Source organism: Hippocampus zosterae, chromosome 13 (assembly GCF_025434085.1).
Source record: "Hippocampus zosterae strain Florida chromosome 13, ASM2543408v3, whole genome shotgun sequence".
NCBI lineage: Eukaryota > Metazoa > Chordata > Actinopteri > Syngnathiformes > Syngnathidae > Hippocampus > Hippocampus zosterae.
The window spans coordinates 8,750,211-8,770,535 of NC_067463.1; the positions used below are offsets into that span (position 1 = coordinate 8,750,211).

At 42.0% G+C, this 20,325-nt stretch overlaps 2 protein-coding genes across 4 annotated transcripts in view; both read left to right on the forward strand.

The window, feature by feature from the left end:
• Positions 1-737: 737 nt before the first annotated feature.
• cfap52 (cilia and flagella associated protein 52) lies at positions 738-15,900 on the forward strand. Of its 3 annotated transcripts, none has more exons than XM_052084095.1 (15): positions 738-922; positions 1,464-1,550; positions 1,825-2,024; positions 2,303-2,439; positions 2,780-2,908; positions 3,259-3,355; positions 4,023-4,139; positions 4,223-4,323; positions 5,573-5,743; positions 7,013-7,161; positions 7,716-7,861; positions 8,348-8,499; positions 8,913-9,018; positions 14,047-14,158; positions 14,831-15,900. In XM_052084095.1, exons 2-15 carry the CDS (start codon positions 1,490-1,492, stop codon positions 15,022-15,024), a joined length of 1,872 nt encoding a protein of 623 aa, XP_051940055.1. In that variant the 5' UTR covers positions 738-922; positions 1,464-1,489; the 3' UTR covers positions 15,025-15,900. The 3 variants fall into 3 exon arrangements, with proteins under 3 accessions (XP_051940055.1, XP_051940057.1, XP_051940056.1); XM_052084097.1 differs by having other exon boundaries at positions 742-922; positions 14,843-15,900; XM_052084096.1 differs by lacking the exon at positions 738-922 and adding an exon at positions 1,023-1,359.
• Positions 15,901-16,614: 714 nt separating this feature from the next.
• The window catches only part of usp43a (ubiquitin specific peptidase 43a), a 58,733-nt gene continuing 55,022 nt past the window's right edge, over positions 16,615-20,325 (forward strand). The window contains exon 1 of the mRNA XM_052084067.1: positions 16,615-17,571. Coding sequence (XP_051940027.1) covers positions 16,981-17,571 — 591 coding nt within the window. The 5' untranslated portion in view covers positions 16,615-16,980. The remainder of the gene's footprint in view (positions 17,572-20,325) is intronic.

Genomic DNA, 20,325 nt, shown 5'->3' on the forward strand with positions numbered 1-20,325 from the left:
GAATGTTTTTCAGCTAATTAAGGAAGATGAGTTTTAAAAAAATCTGATGGCAAATCGGATGGGAAAATTTTACAGTACGTTAGACTGAATGTTTTGAAGTCCTGTTTCCGTTCCACTTTTATCTCATAAATCCGGAAAGGAATTCTGCCATAATGGAGCTCTGCGGATGTGTCATGCTACGTCTGATCGCAAACTGCTACAGATTGAGTCAAAGGAAAATGCTCTTAGTCGCAAACTCCATTTTGAGTGGGTTTCTGCTAGATGCGATGAATCAACAATTTTCCATGATATTGTAGACACGCCCCAGTAGTTTATTGCATATGATGTAATGTTAAGCCAAACTGCAATCTATTAGTAACGGATCGTGAAGACATTTTCTACTTCTTGCATGCTTTGCCGTGAAAATGAATGACCTGCTGTTGTTCCTCGTGAGTTGTGTTAAAATAAATCCTTTTTGTCTTACTATGGTCACACTCAGTTCACTCATTGTCCCTTCAAACTTAGTGTTGTTTTGTGTTTTGTTTGCCAGGGTGGCGCTGTTTTAAAACTATGACACTACGGGGTGTTGCATCTTGAGAATTCGTTACCTCCTTTATGTAGGAACAGGTAGTAAACCAAGAACGCTCTGCAGTCTATACACGAGGCCCGATCGATTTAAAAAAACAATCCAATTGTGAAAATATCAAAAGGTGAATCAAAATAACGTTAGAGCGAATGGGAAGGCTTGAAGGGGAGAGGGCGGGACGAAAGCATCATCTGTTGCTAGGCGACGTTTGTTAGTGGTTAGCGCCCTTTCTGTTTAGAAAAAAGTTATCTTTTGAGAGAATATCAAATTATTAAGTACTTTCCGTCTTGTCGGCCTTCACTTGTAATACACGCTTTTGATAACGGTGAATTTTATAACAACGTCGCACTTCTAACAGTAAGTAACCGTTTGTGCATGTTCGATAGATAGTGTTCAAATTTTTGGGCTATTCATCTGCAATATTAAAAACTAGTAGGCATATATGATGGTAAACGACTGTTTCAAACAGCCACGTGGCCAAGGGCACACAAGACTATATAATAAGGGTAGATTAATAATTTAACGATGTTTATTATTGTGTTTGAATTGGAGAATTTGTATACGTTTGTTTTTCAGTGTTTTTGTTACGTCATTTAGCGACAGGAGAGGGCCAAAGTGTTGCATTTTAATATCATTAGTGTAAAAGTGGTCTTCAAAAGACACGTTACATCACCGATTAGCAGTAGCTCTTTTTATTTAGGCGTCAATGACGCCTGGTGTTTCATGCCCTCGCTGTTTATTAGTCTTGGTGTGAGTGACGTTCCACGGAGCGAGTAGAACAAAAACGGCAATTGGTAAAGTAGACCGTTGCCACTTGTGTGTAGATTTTTTAAGTCGTTTTAATGGCATAAATGTTTATTACTTGTTATATATATTTTTTTAAACTAATTTTCTACAGCCATTGTACAGTGGCCTTTCAGCATCATGGATCAGACACCAAAAGAAGTTCCTCAGCTTGAACTGGCGGCGGTTTCCGGCTTCAACGGTAAATTCTCAGAGAAAACTATCAAATGTGAGACGTTGTTGTGTTTTGTTCGAACCATACAAGGAAAAATGTTGTTGTTTGAGTCGCCTCATCCCAGACGAGAATCCCATTCTCGTGTAAATATGTCATTACCCTGTGCCAGTTGTACAATCAACTAAATGAATTTACTTGACATTATTTCAAATGGGCGCGGTGAGGGAGGAGGGGAGGGGCGGGGTGATCTGAAATTATATCAAATTGGAAGTCAGTCGGTCATTTCACCTTGTGTTTTCAGGTCAAGTGCATTTTGGCATGAGGCTTCATCCGGACAAAGAGCACCTCATCTATCCTCTGGGATGCACCGTTGTCCTGACACGGATAAAAGACAACATGAGGCACTTCCTGCATGGTCACACCAGCGACATATCTTGCCTGTCCATGTCTAAAAGTGGAGTGTATATTGCCTCTGGACAAATCAATTACAATGACTTTGAGGTAGCCTTCAGTGACAAAAGTTGCCGTCGCCCAACACCACCATATCATTTCAATGTCATCATAGACAGTGGATGTGTAGTCTCCACACCCATGTTCCAATGCTTATCATTTTCAAACTTAAAATAGAAATATTTTCACAAGGGGTATATAGTGTAATATCACCCAAAAATTGACACTCGAACAGGTTTGTGTAGACTGTATATCCACTGGATTACTTAATTTTTTTAAAAAGTACTTTTTAATTCCCATTTTCGACATGCGTATGATGTTTCCCCTAGGCTGAGATAATCGTCTGGGAGTATGCGAAGCGATGCATATACACACGGTTTGTGATCCACGAATCCAAAGTGGAGGCGTTGGCCTTTTCTCCCAACGACAAGTATCTGGTGTCCCTCGGGGGACAAGACGATGGAAGGCAAATCTCATGCTTGTTTGGTATAACAGGAAATGTGGGGGCTGTCTAATATTCAAGTGTGCATGCAATCATCATGAACATCTTTCCAGGAGAACCTCCTAATATCTAACAATTAATTTGAATTTGAATTAAGTGCTGCAAAAAAGGAAACATTTTGAGCAACTTAAGAAGCTTATGTTTTCATGAAAAAAACGTTTTCAATTCCTAATTGTATGACCTTAGGTTTGTTCAACCTTAGATGTTCCGCAGTATGTAACAAAAATGTCTCAATTTGGTATTTCTGAGTTGGGAGAATATGTCTGCCACAAGATATTTTACCCCTTCTATGTTATTTTCTCAGAATACTCTTATGGAGCATTACAACCAAGCAGGCCATTTGTTCGGCTCCGGCACTCCCCTTGAGTTTATGTCACCGCCTTACCGTCAAGTACTCCAACACCAATGACAATATTTTCGTCTCTGCTGGCAGGTTGGTGAATAATGTCAATCTTCTTAATGTATTTGTTCCAAATGTTGGAAATTTATCCGGATAATAACATCCAAAACATTCTGAATTCATCAATGCATCAATGAAGAAAGTGTTCAGATATGGCTTCAGTCTTCCCATCAACGTAGATTTCTAGGTGGCGCTCGAGCAGTCATAATTTTCTACTAATACTCAAATTTAAAGGGCCTGTCTTTAACCCTCGTGAAGAACAAATAATGAATATACTATCTGTGCAGGAAATTGCCATTTTACCCCGGTTATTGTGGCTGTGTGGCAGCTAGTCTGGATCCCGGTAAACAAACGAACAAAAAAGGATTTTGTGATCTTTGCAGGTCAACCTTGCAGATCTGGGAGCTGGATGAATTCAACAAGATTAAACCTACAGACTGTAAACTGAACAAGCTGAAGAGGACAGTGCGATGCATAGAGGTGGGTATAAAACCATATTTTTGGAGGCAAGTAAATCACAAGTCCAAGGACAAAAGCGGATGAGTGCCATTTAGACAAAAATAATAATAAAGCCACGCCGACGAGCAGAGTACCTCACGGCATCGTTTGATGTTGCATTTCCGACCCTTGCAAAACTGAATTACTCGTCGGGGAAATTCATTGATTTTTTTTTTTTTTTCAGAAAGTGATTGCAGATAGTTTCATTCACAGTGACGCCAATCAAAAGTCCATCTTGTTTAAATCCAAGGAATACGATTAAGGGTTAATCTAAATTCAGGGTAATGGTTGGTTCAAGAGACTGCATTACTACTGAACTCACCTGCTCCTAATTGAGCTCTTCTTCTCAGAGAGGGCAGGGGTGAGCAGTTGCACACAACCGGAAGGAGAAAAGGAGAGATATTGGCAAGAGCATAACAAATGCATTTTAGCTATGTCGGATGGATGTGCATTGTCCTAAAAAAAAATTTGGTGCCAGCGATACTAGTTAGCCTCAAGGACAACATGAGCAACCAAAGGCCTGTCTAAAATAGCTCACTAGTGATGGGATGCTGTGATTTATTAATAAGAATTAAACCTGAAGAATCTGTCTGTCTTTCATTCTTTGATTGGAGAGTAGACCACACACGCTGGCATTTTCTTCCCACAGTTTGCACCGGACGATGAGTATATTTTCTGTGGTACTACCAGTGGAGACATCTTGAAAATTCACACCAAAACGAAGTATCTGAGCGACTACGGTCCCATTAAAACTAAACACAGCTTGGTGAGTAGGCCTGGTAGTATTCCTCTTTGGGCGTCTTTTTTTTTTTTTTTTTTTGAGGGGTTTTCGTTGTCTCTCATGCACAGGGAGCCAATGTCCTCAAGGCGTTAAGTACTGGCGAACTACTTGTTGGTTCTGGATTTGGCACCTTGACACTGTGCTCCTCGACCACCTTCAAAGCTCTCAAGTGAGTCCACGGCCTAATTCATCAAAATAAAGTTTTATTTGTTCAAGTGGTATGCCACACCAGTGTGTCCCAGACTTTATTGAGAAAAAAGTCGGTACATATTTGACAGAAAACTCTTACAGTTTAACCCTTTAAACCAGAAGATAAATTATTTAACATTCATCAGAAAGAAATTGTGGTATTGGTATTCTGGGTGAAATCTCAGGATGAGCCAAAAAGACTGTGTCAAAGCAACATTTACAACAGATGTGATGAAAATTCCCAAGGACATCATCCACTTCTGCACCTTTCTGTGACTCTTCCAGTCTCGCTGTTGGAACCGGCTGATGTCATTTTGTGGCGAGGCTTCGTGTGATTGAAACGCTGTATCCCACGTTACATTGCATTCACGTTATTTTCCTTATACTTAGAAGCTAAATGAATCTAGTCTCCTCACCTCTATAATGTCACAAGATGGCATCAAAACACAATTTTTGTATTAGACATGGGTTTGGCCAGAACACAAAAATGTGTTCAGTTTTTCAGTGAATAAAGGAAGTTATGCCTGCCCCCCCCAAAAAAATGTAAATCTGCAGAATGCGGAACTGCAAATATGTGTGGAATAAGTCTTTATAATTTAAATTGTATGGATGGCAAAGGAGGCGCCCCGGTAGTCCAGTGGTTAGCACGTCGGCTTCACAGTGCAGCGGTACCGGGTTCGATTCCAGCTCCGGCCTCCCTGTGTGGAGTTTGCATGTTCTCCCCGGGCCTGCGTGGGTTTTCTCCGGGTGCTCCGGTTTCCTCCCACATTCCAAAAACATGCGTGGCAGGCTGATTGAACACTCTAAATTGTCCCTAGGTGTGAGTGTGAGTGCGAATGGTTGTTCGTTTCAGAGTGCCCTGCGATTGGCTGGCAACCGATTCAGGGTGTCCCCCGCCTACTGCCCGAAGACAGCTGGGATAGGCTCCAGCACCCCCCGCGACCCTAGTGAGGATCAAGCGGAAGATGAATGAATGAATGAATGAATGAATGGATGGCAAAGGGTGGCTCCGCAGGTTAAATGTACCTTCGAGATTTTAGTGGAAAAGGCTTTTATAGTTATGTCCATACTCACCATACTTAATGTTACTGCTATACAGGGAGATAAATGAATGAAGATTCATATTTTGATCAAAATCATCATTTTCAAACCAATGAAGTGATGCATTCCCTGTTTGGGAATGAATGTGTAAGACTGACTCCTTCCCCCTTGTTTTCCTTCCATATTAGACATGTGCAGATGAGCAACGGGGTGACCTCTATTGCTCTCAAAGATGACGGCCGCCACTTTTTTGCTGGCACAGACGCGTCCGAGATCTACTGCCTTGATCTGCAGGACTTCAAAGCCGAGCTCGTCTCCACCAGTCACCACGGCGCAGTCAAGGACGTCTCCATCGCTTTGTCAGTAGTGGGGTCACAAATACAAAGCCAATGACTATGCACATGCACACACACACACGCACACACACGCGCGCACACACACACACAGAAAGTACAGAAAGTAGAAAACCAGTCTGTAGCTCCTGTCTGGTGAGAATGAAAACAAACCTGTTCTCAAAAATGTCACGTATTGAATTTAGGACCCACTAACCACACTAGAGAGCAGTATAAGCACACTTTTCTTATCTAATGATTCAACGAGCTACAGTAGCACCACATTTATAGTATACAGTAATACCGGTATATCAATACTAATATATTAATTTAATTAGATTATTATCATGGCGGCCCGGTAGTCCAGTGGTTAGCACGTGGGCTTCACAGTGCAGAGGTACCGGGTTCGATTCCAGCTCCGACCTCCCTGTGTGGAGTTTGCATGTTCTCCCCGGGCCTGCGTGGGTTTTCTCCGGGTGCTCCGGTTTCCTCCCACATTCCAAAAATATGCATGGCAGGCTGGTTGAACACTCTAAATTGTCCCTAGGTGTGAGTGTGAGTGCGAATGGTTGTTCGTCTCTGTGTGCCCTGCGATTGGCTGGCAACTGATTCAGGGTGTCCCCCGCCTACTGCCCGGAGACAGCTGGGATAGGCTCCAGCACCCCCCGCGACCCTAGTGAGGATCAAGCGGTTAGGAAGATGAATGAATGAATGAATGAATATTATTATCATTATTGTATTTGTGGTCATTTTATTAACAAATGTGTAATTATTAATCTTAGAAGTTATGTACTTGGATTGATTTCAATTGAGGATGGATGTTAATATTTAATTCCTTTACATTTCATTAAAAGGATCTTTTTTTTAACAACAAATGAATACATACTTGTAAAATGATCAATGATTAGCAATATATAAAGTTTATGTCATACTACACATAATGATATCGATTCATAGAGTAACTGTTTATTATACTTCAGACTCAGCGCATCTTGTTTGACTTTGTTTATTAGAATGGACTTTAATAATGATATAATGCAACACTCTTATTAACTAGGATAAGACCACTAGTATACCACGTTTCCTGACTGTTGCTGTATTGTTTTAGAACGAGTGTGTAAACCAAACAAATGCACATCAATGTCATCAATCGCGCCAACGCATGATTGGAACTTCGCAACTATGAACCTTACCCAGACCGAATACTTTTCGCACATCTCACATTTTCTTGTTGCCACATTGCCAACTACAGACGTTGATATCTACATTTTGTTGCTTTTTGTCATGTGTCGTCAGCGGCTCCTCAGAGTTGTTTGTCACCGGCTCGGAGGAGGACATCAGAGCGTGGCATATAGACAACGCTAAAGAGCTCCTGAGGATCCCACAACCTTGCCTTACCTGTAACGCTGTGCACCTGATGATTGACGGACACAGCATTGTCACTGGTAGGAATTAATGCAAGCAACCCTCTGTATAGATGTTTAGTCAAATAATGAGGTGTGGTTCGGTCTACTAGTGCGCTGAGTTGTCTCTCTGGTAAGGACAAAGAGCGCACTAGCACGTCGTCCCCTAAGCTAGCTTTGTGGAAAGCGCTCTGAGCGATTATTTGCAAATAAAACCGGTAACGGAAGAAGACACGCCCAGGTTCTCAGTTAATTCCTCGATTGAACAACCTTGAGCAGAAATAAGAAATCAATCTGATCACACCCTTTTCGCCGCAGCTCTCCTTTCTCAATGTTTCATTGCACTTGAGAAAGCTTGGGTAAATGTATCTATCCTTAATGTGAGCGCAAGGACCCGTTTCACTTTCATTTAGAGCCGAAGTCATTTATAGGATTCTATATGGCAGATGGGATGGGATTAACGGTTAATTTATGGAAAATTAATGAGGGAAGTCTTAAATCTTAAATAAGGATGACAAAAATAGTGAGTTCCCTTGGACTGGCTGGCGAGTCGTCCAGGCTGGATTTCATCATGTTGTTATTATTTTTCTTTACAGGATGGGACGACGGGAAGATCCGCGTATTCGCACCTCAGAGCGGCCGCCTCATGCTCATTATTCACAACGCACACCGAAATGGCGTGTCGGCCATCAAGGGCTCCACGGACTGCAAGAAGATCGTGAGCGGGGGGCAGGAGGGAACGGTCAGTTTTGAATGATGCTTATATGGCCTCAATTCTAAAAAGGCTTGGTTTCACCACACACTGGGTTCTGACCAAAAGGGGGAGAAATTATTTTGATTATTATTAGTTTGACAAAAGATTTAATTCCAGATATATACAATAGGTACTGTATGACACTTCACAAGTGATGCTGTCTCATCACAAAGATCGAGTTCTCACTGGCTTTCTTACATGATGTTCGTCACTCACTCCATGAACTGTGACATTTCTTCTCATGATTACTACACACACTTTCTACGACCTACATCATGAAAACATGTTTTCAAAAATACATTGCATTCAGTGGCAGATACCTATACTATACATATGCATACCTTTTTCAAGTGTGCCTAAACTTTTCTGACTTGCAACATTTTGGCATATCCCTCTCATAATAGACGTGACAAGCCGAGATTCACCCCGAGTGATTTATTACCTAAGTAAGCGCGTTTGCTGAATCCAACGCAGGTGTGTGTTTGGGAGCTGCTGAAGCACGGCCACCGACGGCTTGCGTTCTTGACGGAGCACAAATCCACCGTCAGGTGCGTCCAGATCAAGAGCGATGACAAGGAAGCTGTCACTGCCAGCATGGACGGCACCTGCATCCTCTGGGACATTGTGTGAGTTGCCTCGCAACCAAACCATACTTGGGAACTACTCACAGATCCTGTGGGATATTCGGCTTTTGGTCTAAGATTCTAGATGAATCTTAAATGTGCTGCCATGGTGCCATGATATATGAATGAACTAATGTGTGAGGTTTCAATGCTCACAGGCACATTTTCGGTTATCCACTGTGAAAAAAAACGAATACAGTATTACTGCAGCTGACTGAGCTTCGTTGTGAATGACACCGTGTACATCCGTATGTATGTTTATACTCCCCCTGGGTGGCCACGCTCACCAGAAAGAGCAGTACAGTGTCCTTTGAAATGAAGCAACAAATGTTAAAAAAAATAAAAAACATTTTTTTTCACATTCTGTTTAATGATATCATTTTATATATTTTTAAGTGCCATCTTTCTTTTGATAGGAAATTTGTGCGAATTCGGAAGATAATAAGCAAAAACTCATCCTTCAAGACTGTGTGCTACCACCCTGAAGAGCACCAGATTCTCACCAGCGGCACCGACAGGAAGGTTGGTTTCGCCGACGTTATTTCCATTGCCCCTCTCAGTGTAGGGCAGTGGACTGTTTCCATCTTGAAATTTCTCAATTTTCAGCCAAAAAATGTCACGTTAAGACACAGAACTAAATCAGCGGTAAACACGGCGGCTAATCTAAATGTCCCATTATTGCATCATAATATTTTCCCCTTGCTGAGCCGGGCAGAAGCGAGAATCCTGCTGCTGTGCTACGATTAGCCCGGCCTCCCACGGCGACCACTTGCACAACACACACGCACACATTCGCAGCTTTATATTTGCAAAGCCTGTCGCGTCATTCTCGGCTCGTCATAATTAGGCTGGCTCTGTCCTTGTTCCCCGAATGTGTGTGCATTTCATCCACACCCCCCACCCTCAGCATCGCTCGTCTCATCAGACATGCCGAGAGACACAGAAGACACAATAGTACAGACTCTAAAATTGACAAAAGTAACAATTCATTTTTACTTTCAATTATACTGTCACATTGTTGTTTTAGAGATCGCTAGCATTGGCTCTGGTTTTATGCTATCAAAACAATGAGCGTCCTTAGATTTGAAGTAATGTGAGTAAAAAAACAAAAAGCAAATTAGCAAGCACTAAAAAAAATCTGAATTCCTTACTTGCATGTTTTGCTTGATTACACAGAGAATTTCTGAACCCCAGCGGTTGGTTGTTTTTAGGCACAAGTCAAATGATTGAGCGCTTGCAGCTGACAACATCAAATAATGTTCAGGACATGGATGCGGCGATGCTGTCCTCATTTTTCTCCTTCCTTATAGGACCGCAAGATGTCAAATTAATCATGATCCCGACTGCAGTTGACCTTACTCCCCTTTGTTTAGGCAAGGGAAGGCAGTTTTATTTATGTAGCTAGCACATTTCATACACAAGGCAACTCAGTGTGCTTCACACAAGCAAAGCCATAACACCGAAAGCGTATACAAACACAACAGTTCACGGCGTTAAAAACCAAAGCAGAGAAAACAAAAGTAGCTTACAAAAATGATCAAAACCCACATTGACACCATTTAAACATGTTAACTAAAAACATTTCAAAGTAAAGTCATTCATTCATTTTCCAAACCGCTTAATCCTCACTCGGGTCATGGGGGGTGCTGGAGCCTATCCCAGCTGTCTTCGGGCAGTAGGCGGGGGACACCCTGAACCGGTTGCCGGCCAATCGCAGTCAAAGTAAAGTCAAGAAATAAAAAAAGGTTTCTAAATAAAAAATAAAAAAAAACGATTTAAAATTGTTTAGAATACCGGTACCTTCATCAGAGGTGTAAGGGCGCAAAGGCAAAGTTTTTAACTAGGATTTGAAAACATATACACTGAGGACTGATTTCACTTCTGGTTTGGTCATGTGATGTTCAAAAGCTCAGCCCAGAGGTACTGTGATGTCATTTTCGGTGGACAGCAAGTGACAGTACAGGGCAAAATGGCCGCCACTTCAAATGGACAAAAAAACCTGTTGGCTTTTGCGCCTTAGTTCATCTTCCACAAACGCAATAGTAATCTGCATGCCGTGTTTAGACTAGTGGGGGCGCGTAGAACATATTGTGAAGATAATTTTTGACTTAACCTCCCCTTTTACTAATCACATTCAAGAATTAATCATATTCAATTTCATATGAAATGGCAGCCATCACATACCTGCCACTATTTAAAGTGCCTCTGGTTAACTCCATATAAACTTTAGTTTATTCTCGTGGACTTTTCCTGATGTTTTATCTTCAACCATCTTGTGGCATCATTGGGCATGTGTAAAACCTTTGGAGTGGGGATTCATCTACTCACACATTTTTTGCTATTTATGGCAGGACTCAGTCCCTATGCCTTACATGTACAGTAATAACACTGGCAAAAGAAAAAGTGATCAGAAAAGGTAATAATCATGTACGGATATTTGAATAATCGATTGTAGCACAGTGACGATGTATTTGAATTTCATTACTTCTCACCCCTGCTGAAAGGTGAAGATAAGTTGCTCTGATTAGCACAACTGTGAAAAAGGATGGATGCAGGGCATCGCTCGTGCCTTCCTGCGTGCGGATGTGCCAACGCCAGCCTAGCGCCAGCCAAATCCACCATCTGCTCATCCCAGGACACAGGCACTCTGTCTGCAGGCGGATGACTACGCCCATATCGGCCCGCTTCGGGCAGCACTTTAGAAATGTACTCAAGAGATTTAAGATCTGTCCAATCGATTATCGCAGTATGATTGATTTATGCCCAAAACTGAACTCATTAGAGATCGTGACACATCAGATTCACTGCCTTAGAGCTAGACGGTTGTCCTGAGCATCCATCCGTCCATTTTGCTATAGTGCTTGCCCTCGTTAGGGTCGCGAGCGAGTTGGAGGTGATGCCAGCTGACTTTTGGGCAAGAGGCACGGTCCACACTGGAGTGGTCGATAGTCGATCACAGCGCACTCGTAGATAAAGAATTCACACTCCGATTCACAACTATGAACATTTTTGAGTCTTCAATGAACCTAAGATGCGTGAAAGCTAGGATACATCGGGAGAACATGCAAACACCACACAAGCAGGTCGGAATCAAGATTTAAACCCAGAACCTCAGACCTGGGAAGCAGCTGTCATTCCCACTAGTACACTGTACCGTGGTCATGCTTAATCTATGCCCTATTCATGAACGAAATGATATAACACTGGTTTTACATTTGTCGGGTTCGAATCCATTAAGTGGACAAAAATAGAAAAAGTGACTCCCAACCTTTCGGTCTTTATAAATGCGAAACGGCGCAGTTCATCCTCGGCTCGGCTTTGGACTGTGGCCCAGTTTCCCTCCCTTCTCGAGAACACAGATGGGCCAGGAAAAGTCGCACAGGCGGCGTCGCTAATAAGCTGCTCAAAATGAGATGAGGCAGGAAGAGGTCGTGACTGGAAAGTGCCATGAGAATGAGGAAAACACAAGACACAATGTTTGAGGGTGACTTGAGGAACTTTACACTTGTTTGTTTGCTGTTGTTTTTAAAAATAATAATAATAATGTCAGTATGTTTCCTTTGCCGTGTTTTGTGCGCGGAATCCAGAGCAATCATATACAAAGCTCGGGCTGTCACAATCAGATCTTTGTAGAATCAATTATCCTTTTGTTTTTCGCATTGAATAAGCCAAAAAAATTGGGTCAATTATTTTGCATTGATATATTTTTGTGGTTGACGATTTTAAATCCTGCAACTCTACATAACATTGGATTCTATTTCATACCATGGGGACGAACATTCTGTCTGACTGATTAGAACGATAGGGGGCGCCACACACTTTTCACCGTAGATGAATGAAATCCTTTTTGCATGATGACATTTTGTTTGCCGAGATACAGCGTTGCGAGAGTTCTGGCTTTGTTTTTCAAGATATGAGCTATTGCTCGACCTTATTCTTAATGTTAAACTCGTTCACTCCCATTGACGAGTCAAACTTGTCGATTACATTTTTTTTTGGTCAACTGGGGTGGGAGAGCATCTGACGCTTCTCCACATTATATTTCAAACCTGGAAATGACTTTACTGCTCCAGAAGATTACATTGATACCCCATTTTGTGAGTCTACTGAGAGAAACAGGTGCATTTTGTGCAACCTAACTTTTTTCTACAACTGATGACGAAAGTGCAGAAATAGGCAGAATCAACCTTTTTTTCCCTCCTTGTTGGAAAGGAAAGTCTTCTTTCATTTGATAGATTTCGTGTATGTATAACCATTTAACAAAATATCCGGTGGGTCTTGAAATTGTCAAAATGCTGCAAAATGGCTGGCAGTCAACACATTTCACAATAAGCTGGAGTTTAACAGGTAATTCTGTAAAAGTAGCTGCTTGCTATATTGAGTGACTTTTGCAACCACTGGAGTAACAAGCAACATGTCAAATGACTTTTTGTGGCGTTATTGCAGACTTCTGGAGACTCTTGCGAATCCCTCCACAGCAGGTGTTCACCCTTTCGTGTCAGACTGCCAATGAGTTTTGCGTGCGCAAAGCCATCGCTGGCTAATTTAACCAATGAAAACAATGTGATAATGCGGCACACATAGGCAGACAATATATCAGTACTCGATTATATATTCTTTATCGTTTGAGTATAATGACTAATATTAGTGGCGTACTGACAGGCTGAGAGAGGAGCTGAGACGCATCATTGAACATAATACCCAACTCTCTGCAGGTCGTCATTACGGCCACAAAATACCCTTGCACAATATGTATTTTTTGGGCGGGGGGGACGAATGGCATTTCCATTCATTTCAGCGAGAAAATATGATGCGAGTTACAAGTGTGGTTACACTCAAATGAAACTCGTATCTCAAGGTACCATTATACTTGGTTATTTTGAATAATTTTACAATAAATGCATGGTCAGGCCCTGCAAAGATACATCAATTTGCATCCCAACAATTAAAAACTAAATTCCCGCTTTTTGAATGATTGATGCTTGAACAATAACAGACTGATCCTTACGGGTCTTTAATTTTTTTGTGGTCTCTTTCATTTGTATAATCAGATTTGCTCTAAATAATAATTTAAAAAAGGGATGCGTCAGTGTGCACTGTTTTTCTTACCTGTGCTATAAATAACCACAGACAGCAATTTTTTTTTTGGGTCATACTTTTATACTTTAACAGCTGCAAATACTCAGGGACGATTAATGTTGGCTTCTATTTAGCAGGCATAATTTCATTATCGATTGGGTGATGTGTGTGTGTGTGTGTATATATATGTATATATATATATATATATATATATTCTATGTGTGTGTGTATAAATAAAGTATCAAGTACAATTTTATTGTCAAATATGCTGTATGTGTAACATACAGCACATATATACAGTGTGTGTGTTTGTCATTGGGAAAATAATCAGATTTTTAAAACAAGCACAAAGTAATAGTACCGTACTCTCTTTAAAAACACACACACACAGACAGCCTTAAAGGACAAATAAATTTTGGTCTTGGTCTTTATTGCAGCTGTCAAATAAGTAACTGTCGACTACCTGTTCAGATCGTCTACTGGGATGTGCATGACGGGACAGCAATCAGAGAGCTTCAGGACGCGCAGACGTTGGCCATCAACTGCATGCACATCTCCCATGACGGCAGATACTTTGTGACAGGTAATGGACCATTAAGCAGCTGCTCCTCACCGCATCGTCCCTGTGCTACACTTTCAACCACATGACGCACAGTGATTGAAAATCCTGGCAGTAAGAACGTCTACCTGTTTTTTTTTCCCCCCGCATGGTTTCACCAAGGAGGCTCTGTTGATTCACTAGTGTGGATTTGACTGTTTTGGGGCATATTCATGCCTATGGTTTTGACATTTTGCATGTTGTAACAACCACTGGAGATGATACTCCAAAAATTTATAGCCAATTATTTTAAATTCAGTACAATGGAATCATGTCATCAATAATTCAAAACAATAATTTCAGTTTTGGTTTCTTTTGTTTTTTGAAGGGGGAACATTGGAACGCCTTCATGATATACTGAATAATGGATGTTTTGAGTTATGAGCATAAAAGGAACATATTAAACTCTTATCTCATGGCACCGAGACTATTTTTTATGTTGTTTCTTTTAATAATCAGTAAAAATAGAATACAATGTGGGAGCATGGCTCAGTGATAGAGTGGTCGTTTCCCAACCCAGGGGTTGGTCGTTCGATCCCGGCCATTGCGGCTGTGTCTGTATTGTATATGGTTTATTGCACAATTTTAGGGGTTAAATTTAGCGCTGCTTTGCAACTGACTTGAGGTTGAATGAAAGCAAATGAATATTTGAGGAAGTTTCTCCGACAGGTGGCGATGATAAGCTGGTGAGGGTGTGGGACTACATGGACGGTATGGTCACCCACGTTGGAAGAGCTCACGGCGGAGCCATCACCAGCGTGGAGATCTGCTGCAACAACAGCACCCTCATCACCACCAGCGCGGACGGAGCCGTCATGCGATGGAAGTTTCCTCACCCCGTCGTGGAGTGATGGAATATGTCGGGTTGGACAAATAACATTTGCTCCACTGCAGTGAGGCATATTTATATATAACTTGTTTTTCAACAATTTGATCAATCATGTGAAAAGACACTTAAAAAAAAAGTCTAAGGCAAAGGAACCTAAAATATTACGTTAGAACAATAATTGGTCTTGGAAAACATCAGGGGCGTTCGACTTTAGAGGTTGCCCTGCTCATTTTCCCGAAAATGCAACCGAATAAACTTCTGTAAAAGTTTTCTGAGCAGATTTGGTACATTCGCCCTTTATTATGTACTGCCTTTTACGCATTTTCCAACAATAGCAGAGTAAGAGCATTATGGAAATTACGGAAATGTCAGCTCTGACTATCTGTTCCAATAAATCAGCATATCTGGCCCACTAAATTCAATCTTGGGCAGCGGTGAGCTGTGAAATTAAGGCTCGAATGATTAGAATCGGAGTAGAACGAGGCAGATGCTGGTTTTCCCGTCGACAAACCCAAAGTGCACAAAAGCTCCCATTTATGTATTTGCTGGAGTTTTTCATCGGCAGCACCCTCAATGTGAGTGAAGCTATTTATAGGCTCCCTTGTCTACTGTGTTTTAGACAAGGTGTTTCACACTGACAATAGCGCGGAAGGAGATGGTGCATCAAACTGACCATCTGTGTTGAGACAGCACCATCTGTAACGCACATCTGCTAGCCTATTAAACATTAAAACATGCTTTTTAAAAAACAAATATGCAGTGGATATAAAAAGTATACACACCCCTGTTTTAATCCCAGTTTTTTGTGATAAAATTGTTGGGGGGACCAACATACCAATTCCAATGAAGTTGGTACTTTGTGTGAAATGTAAATAAAAACAATACAAGGATGACCAAATCCTTTCCAACCCATCTTCAATTGAAAACACTCCAAAAACAAGAGATTTAATGTTTTTGATTAACATTATTGGCCATTTGTCCCGAGAGAGAAAAAAAAATCCTGGAGCCTTCCCTGCCAAAATGGCACCAATGCTCTATTAAATTACATTACATTGCATGAGAACAGGGTTCACCAACGTTTTTGAAACTGAAACCTACTTTGTGAGTTCTGATCATGCAAAATGCTATGGCCACCGATTTCATACACACCTGAAAAAACAAATTCACTCAAATTATTTTGGGGGAAATATTCTCATCGTGATTGTGCCAGCTAACTTCTCTCCACAAACGCTATGGTTTGTTTATGCACCACAGTACTGACCTTTGGGCTATACAGTACAAAATCTATACTTTTTAAATCATTGTTTACCAATTTACACCAATAGAATGTTCCCAAGACTACTGAAGTGGTCCTAGGGGGACACCTAGTGCCGGTGGGCACCCGGATTAGAATATCAGGCAGACCTTTTTCTTCAGACAAAAAATAGTGAATAGATGAGTTTTCCAACAAATAACTGAGGATAGACTTTTAATCCATATCTGTAATGACATTTCCAATGCTTTCAATACGAAAAGTGTTCTAAGATCCACGCGCGGTAGCGGAAAGACTCCAACACGCATCTCGGGGCGGCACGACTCCCATTGCACGTCAATGGCAGGTGGACCTAATGAAGTGGTCGGTGCGTGTTTATTTTTCTTCCCGGGTGCGTTGTGAGGGGCGGGGATTGCTCTCACTATCGGGGCGGGAGGAGGCAACGTTAGCTTCGGGAGTAGTCATGTAGGACCACGAGTGGTACAGAGGATGAGGAGGCCACGACATCGATAGAAGCTACGAGTTCATCACATGCTTTCCCAGTGCCGGTTCAGTGCCACTTTGGCGGCGGCGATGTTTGCGGAAAGGCGGGAGGAGCTCAAGGAGGAAGAGGAGGAGGAAGACTAGACTGTCTGGCGGACAGGTGCGCCTCCGCCTCCTCCTCCACCACAGAAGAGAGAGTGTTCCTCCTGTCAGGTGCAGGCAGCAGCAGCAGCAACAGCAGCCATGGATTCCCACAAGAAGACGCGCAAACCCACGAAAGCCAAAACGACTAACCGGAAAGAGAAGAAGCACCGGAGCGGCATGTTCACCCGGCGAAGGTCTCTTCGTTCTCTCAGTCAATTCATGGGCAGGATTCTGAAAACTTTGAGCACTTTGGCGCACTTCGGCGAGGGACGGCCGCCGGAGCCCGGGGAGGAAGACGATGACGGCGGCTTCGGTCGAAGCGACACCGGCGGCTTTAAAGACGAAGACGCTGCGGGTGTTTCGAAAGAGGGTGCCGTGAAGAAGAGCTCCACGCTGTCGTCCCACGGCTCGGTCAAGGAACGACTGTCATGGTGCTACGGCGATAAGACCCCCGGCGCTCTGGGGCTCAAAAACCACGGAAACACCTGTTTCATGAACGCCGTGGTGCAGTGCCTCAGCAACACCGATCTGCTGGCCGAGTACCTAGGGCTGGAGAAGTATAAAACGGACGCTTTGGCCCGGCGGGTGAACGGCGAGGCCGCCAGGGGGGAGGTGACCGAGCAGCTGGCGTCGCTTGTTCGAGCCCTGTGGACGCTGGAGTACACGCCGCAGCTCTCTGTGGACTTCAAGGTGAGACTAGTGTGTCATTAATTCTTTAAACATATTTGAACATTTCACACAACGGTAGTATGCCTTGTGTTAGTTTGACTGTCTTTCTATTGTCCACCGTCTTCAGTGTAGTAGTCACAAGACGCCACAGGTGCGTCGCGATGGCAGGCGAGTGTGAAATGGGCGTGGTCAAAGCAGGTCGTCGCCGGCTGTACCTTAAACTTGTGCTGCATTCCAGGAAAGCGGGGAAGTCGGATTTTTTCATGTCGTGTTGAGAGGAAGTTCTTGGGGTTATCTATAGACGATGAACAATGGCAGAGTACAAGCAGTGCTTGCTTTTTCCCAAATAAACCTTATATTCCACAAGAGATAAATCCTGATAATGACTCCAAATCTTGTTGTGATAAAAGGCCTGAAATTATTTTTTGGGAAGAGTTACTGCGAATTACTCGTAATATACTGACTCAATATGAGAAAATGTGGATATTTATTTTGTAAGCTAATTTATCGACTGAAAGATTCTGCTTTTGCCTCTACAATTTTAATTTAGGGCTGACTGTGCTTCTAGAGGAGAGGAAAATTGTCTGATGCCCTGCGTTATGTAAATACATCTCTTTTGAATGATTAACTGTTTCTTCTCCGTTGACCTCAAACAATTCTTTCCCTGTCCAAAAGCATGCAGAAGTGATCCAAAGCTCTAATAGTCCAATAGAGTTGCAAAAGTGCTACACACTATTGTACACCTTAAGGTACAAAAGTGCACTATACCACAAGAAATACGTCTGCTATTAGGAATTATTCCCCACCAGATTGCTATATGTGCAAATGTTGACACTGTAGTGCTTATACTTCAAAATTAATTGGAATCAGTTATCAGGGCACTCAATGATTCGCGCAAAGCAGGGCCAGAGGCTGTAAAAAACTTGCCTACATTGTGTCATTAACTTGCCATTAAGTGATAAATTGGCCATTTGATGTGCACATGCAAGCCAAAGCCAGTCAAATGAAAACAGTGGGCCTCAAGGCAGCTAAGCAAGTGTGTCACGATGTAACGTCGAGTCGGTGCAATAGTGCATTAAATGATTGTTGCTCCTCTTTGAGGTATTTTATTGAACAGTATTTTATTATGTGGGTGCGGCTGGGAGGATGCTTATTCACTCAGATACTTTTGCAATTTTCTCAACCAATGGTACGATTTGTCGGGTGAAATTTGAGTCTAAAACAAAATAAAAGGACTCTTACTGAGAAAAGCAAAGAAGTTGCTAGAATGGAGGCCGATTGGTTGCTTCTCAAAACATGAACATGGATGCAAACAATATTATATCGCTTCACTGACATTGACAGGTCCGGGCTCCGACAAATTCCATCAATATGATAAAATCAGCACATTGTAATATTCAACATTTTGACTTTTATCCACTTGATCAGTGATCAATGAATCTTTTACCATGTGGCACACATCTTCTTGTTAAATCCTTCCACAAGGAATGTCTTGAACAAGGCATAAGGCCCAGAAAGTATCAAATGTTAAATATACAGAACACCTTAACTATATCATACAAAACAAGGAACTACATAACAGTAAAATCTTCTTAAAGGCTTAATTAGTACATTATAAAGATGCTAATTGTGAAACTATCATTGAAATTTCTTGTATCATGTCATGAATATAGAGTGCCGGACAGGGGCACCACAACATTGTCACCTGAAAAGGCTTTTAATGTGGGACCCACTCCACAATTCATCGGACTGCTCACTTGCTTTGTTAGGTGCTGCCGTTTTTGTTAGCAGCAGACTTCCAAAGAGATTACTACAGTGTCTATGTACTGAGACAATTACTGTTATAGCACCTTTTTTTCGGATCGAGGGAGAAAGGGTTGCAGCTAATTGGGGCCCGACGTCTATTCGAGGGATGGCCACTACTTGAGGAAAGAGGCAGGAGGACCATTAGGGACCAAAAAAACATCGGCCGCCCTGTAGGTTACTTCCTCTATGGACAGAGAATGAGGCAGTGGTAATCTTAAAGTTACTGTTGATGGCAGCTCCCCAGTTAACCACACCAAAAAGAAAAATCTCTACCTAAGCAAAAAAGCCCTAATTGGCTGTGACGTGACAAAACTGTGTGTTTAAAGGCACTGCAGGGATACATTCTGCTGACAAAATATCCATCCATCAATTGTTTTCCATAGCACGTGTCCTCGTTAGTGTTGCAGGGCAGTTGGAGCCTAATCAAGGCTGACCTTATAGGTGATCGGCAGGATACTCCCTCGACTGGTCACCTGTTAGTCACAGGGCATCTAGACAACTATCCACACTAACATTCTCACCTATGGACAATGTAGAGTCAAATAAAAGTGGCAATTTAAATATTGAATAGACATCCATTGTCAATATGTTGCACATGTAGCACATTGGACAATAAAGTTGACTTGACTTGACATAATGTGCTTAGTAGCGCTACGCATTGAACTTTTTTTGCCTGTTTGAAAAAAAAAACAATTACATTGATTAAAGATTAAAAAAAATAATAAAGCACAACTATGAAGAGGAAAAATACCATTCATATCTGGTGTGCTCCAAATTTACTCTTTGGTGCTTGTATAATTGTGGCAAAAGTCTAATGTCTTATTGTTGCCGCAGAGGCCACAACCTGCATAATTACGATGTTTGCTTCCTTATTATTATTATTTTTGAATCGATATTATATTGAGTGCAATTTCTATTTATATTGAATCCTTACCCAGCCCTTCTGCAGGTCAAAGTGTTGAGTAAGAT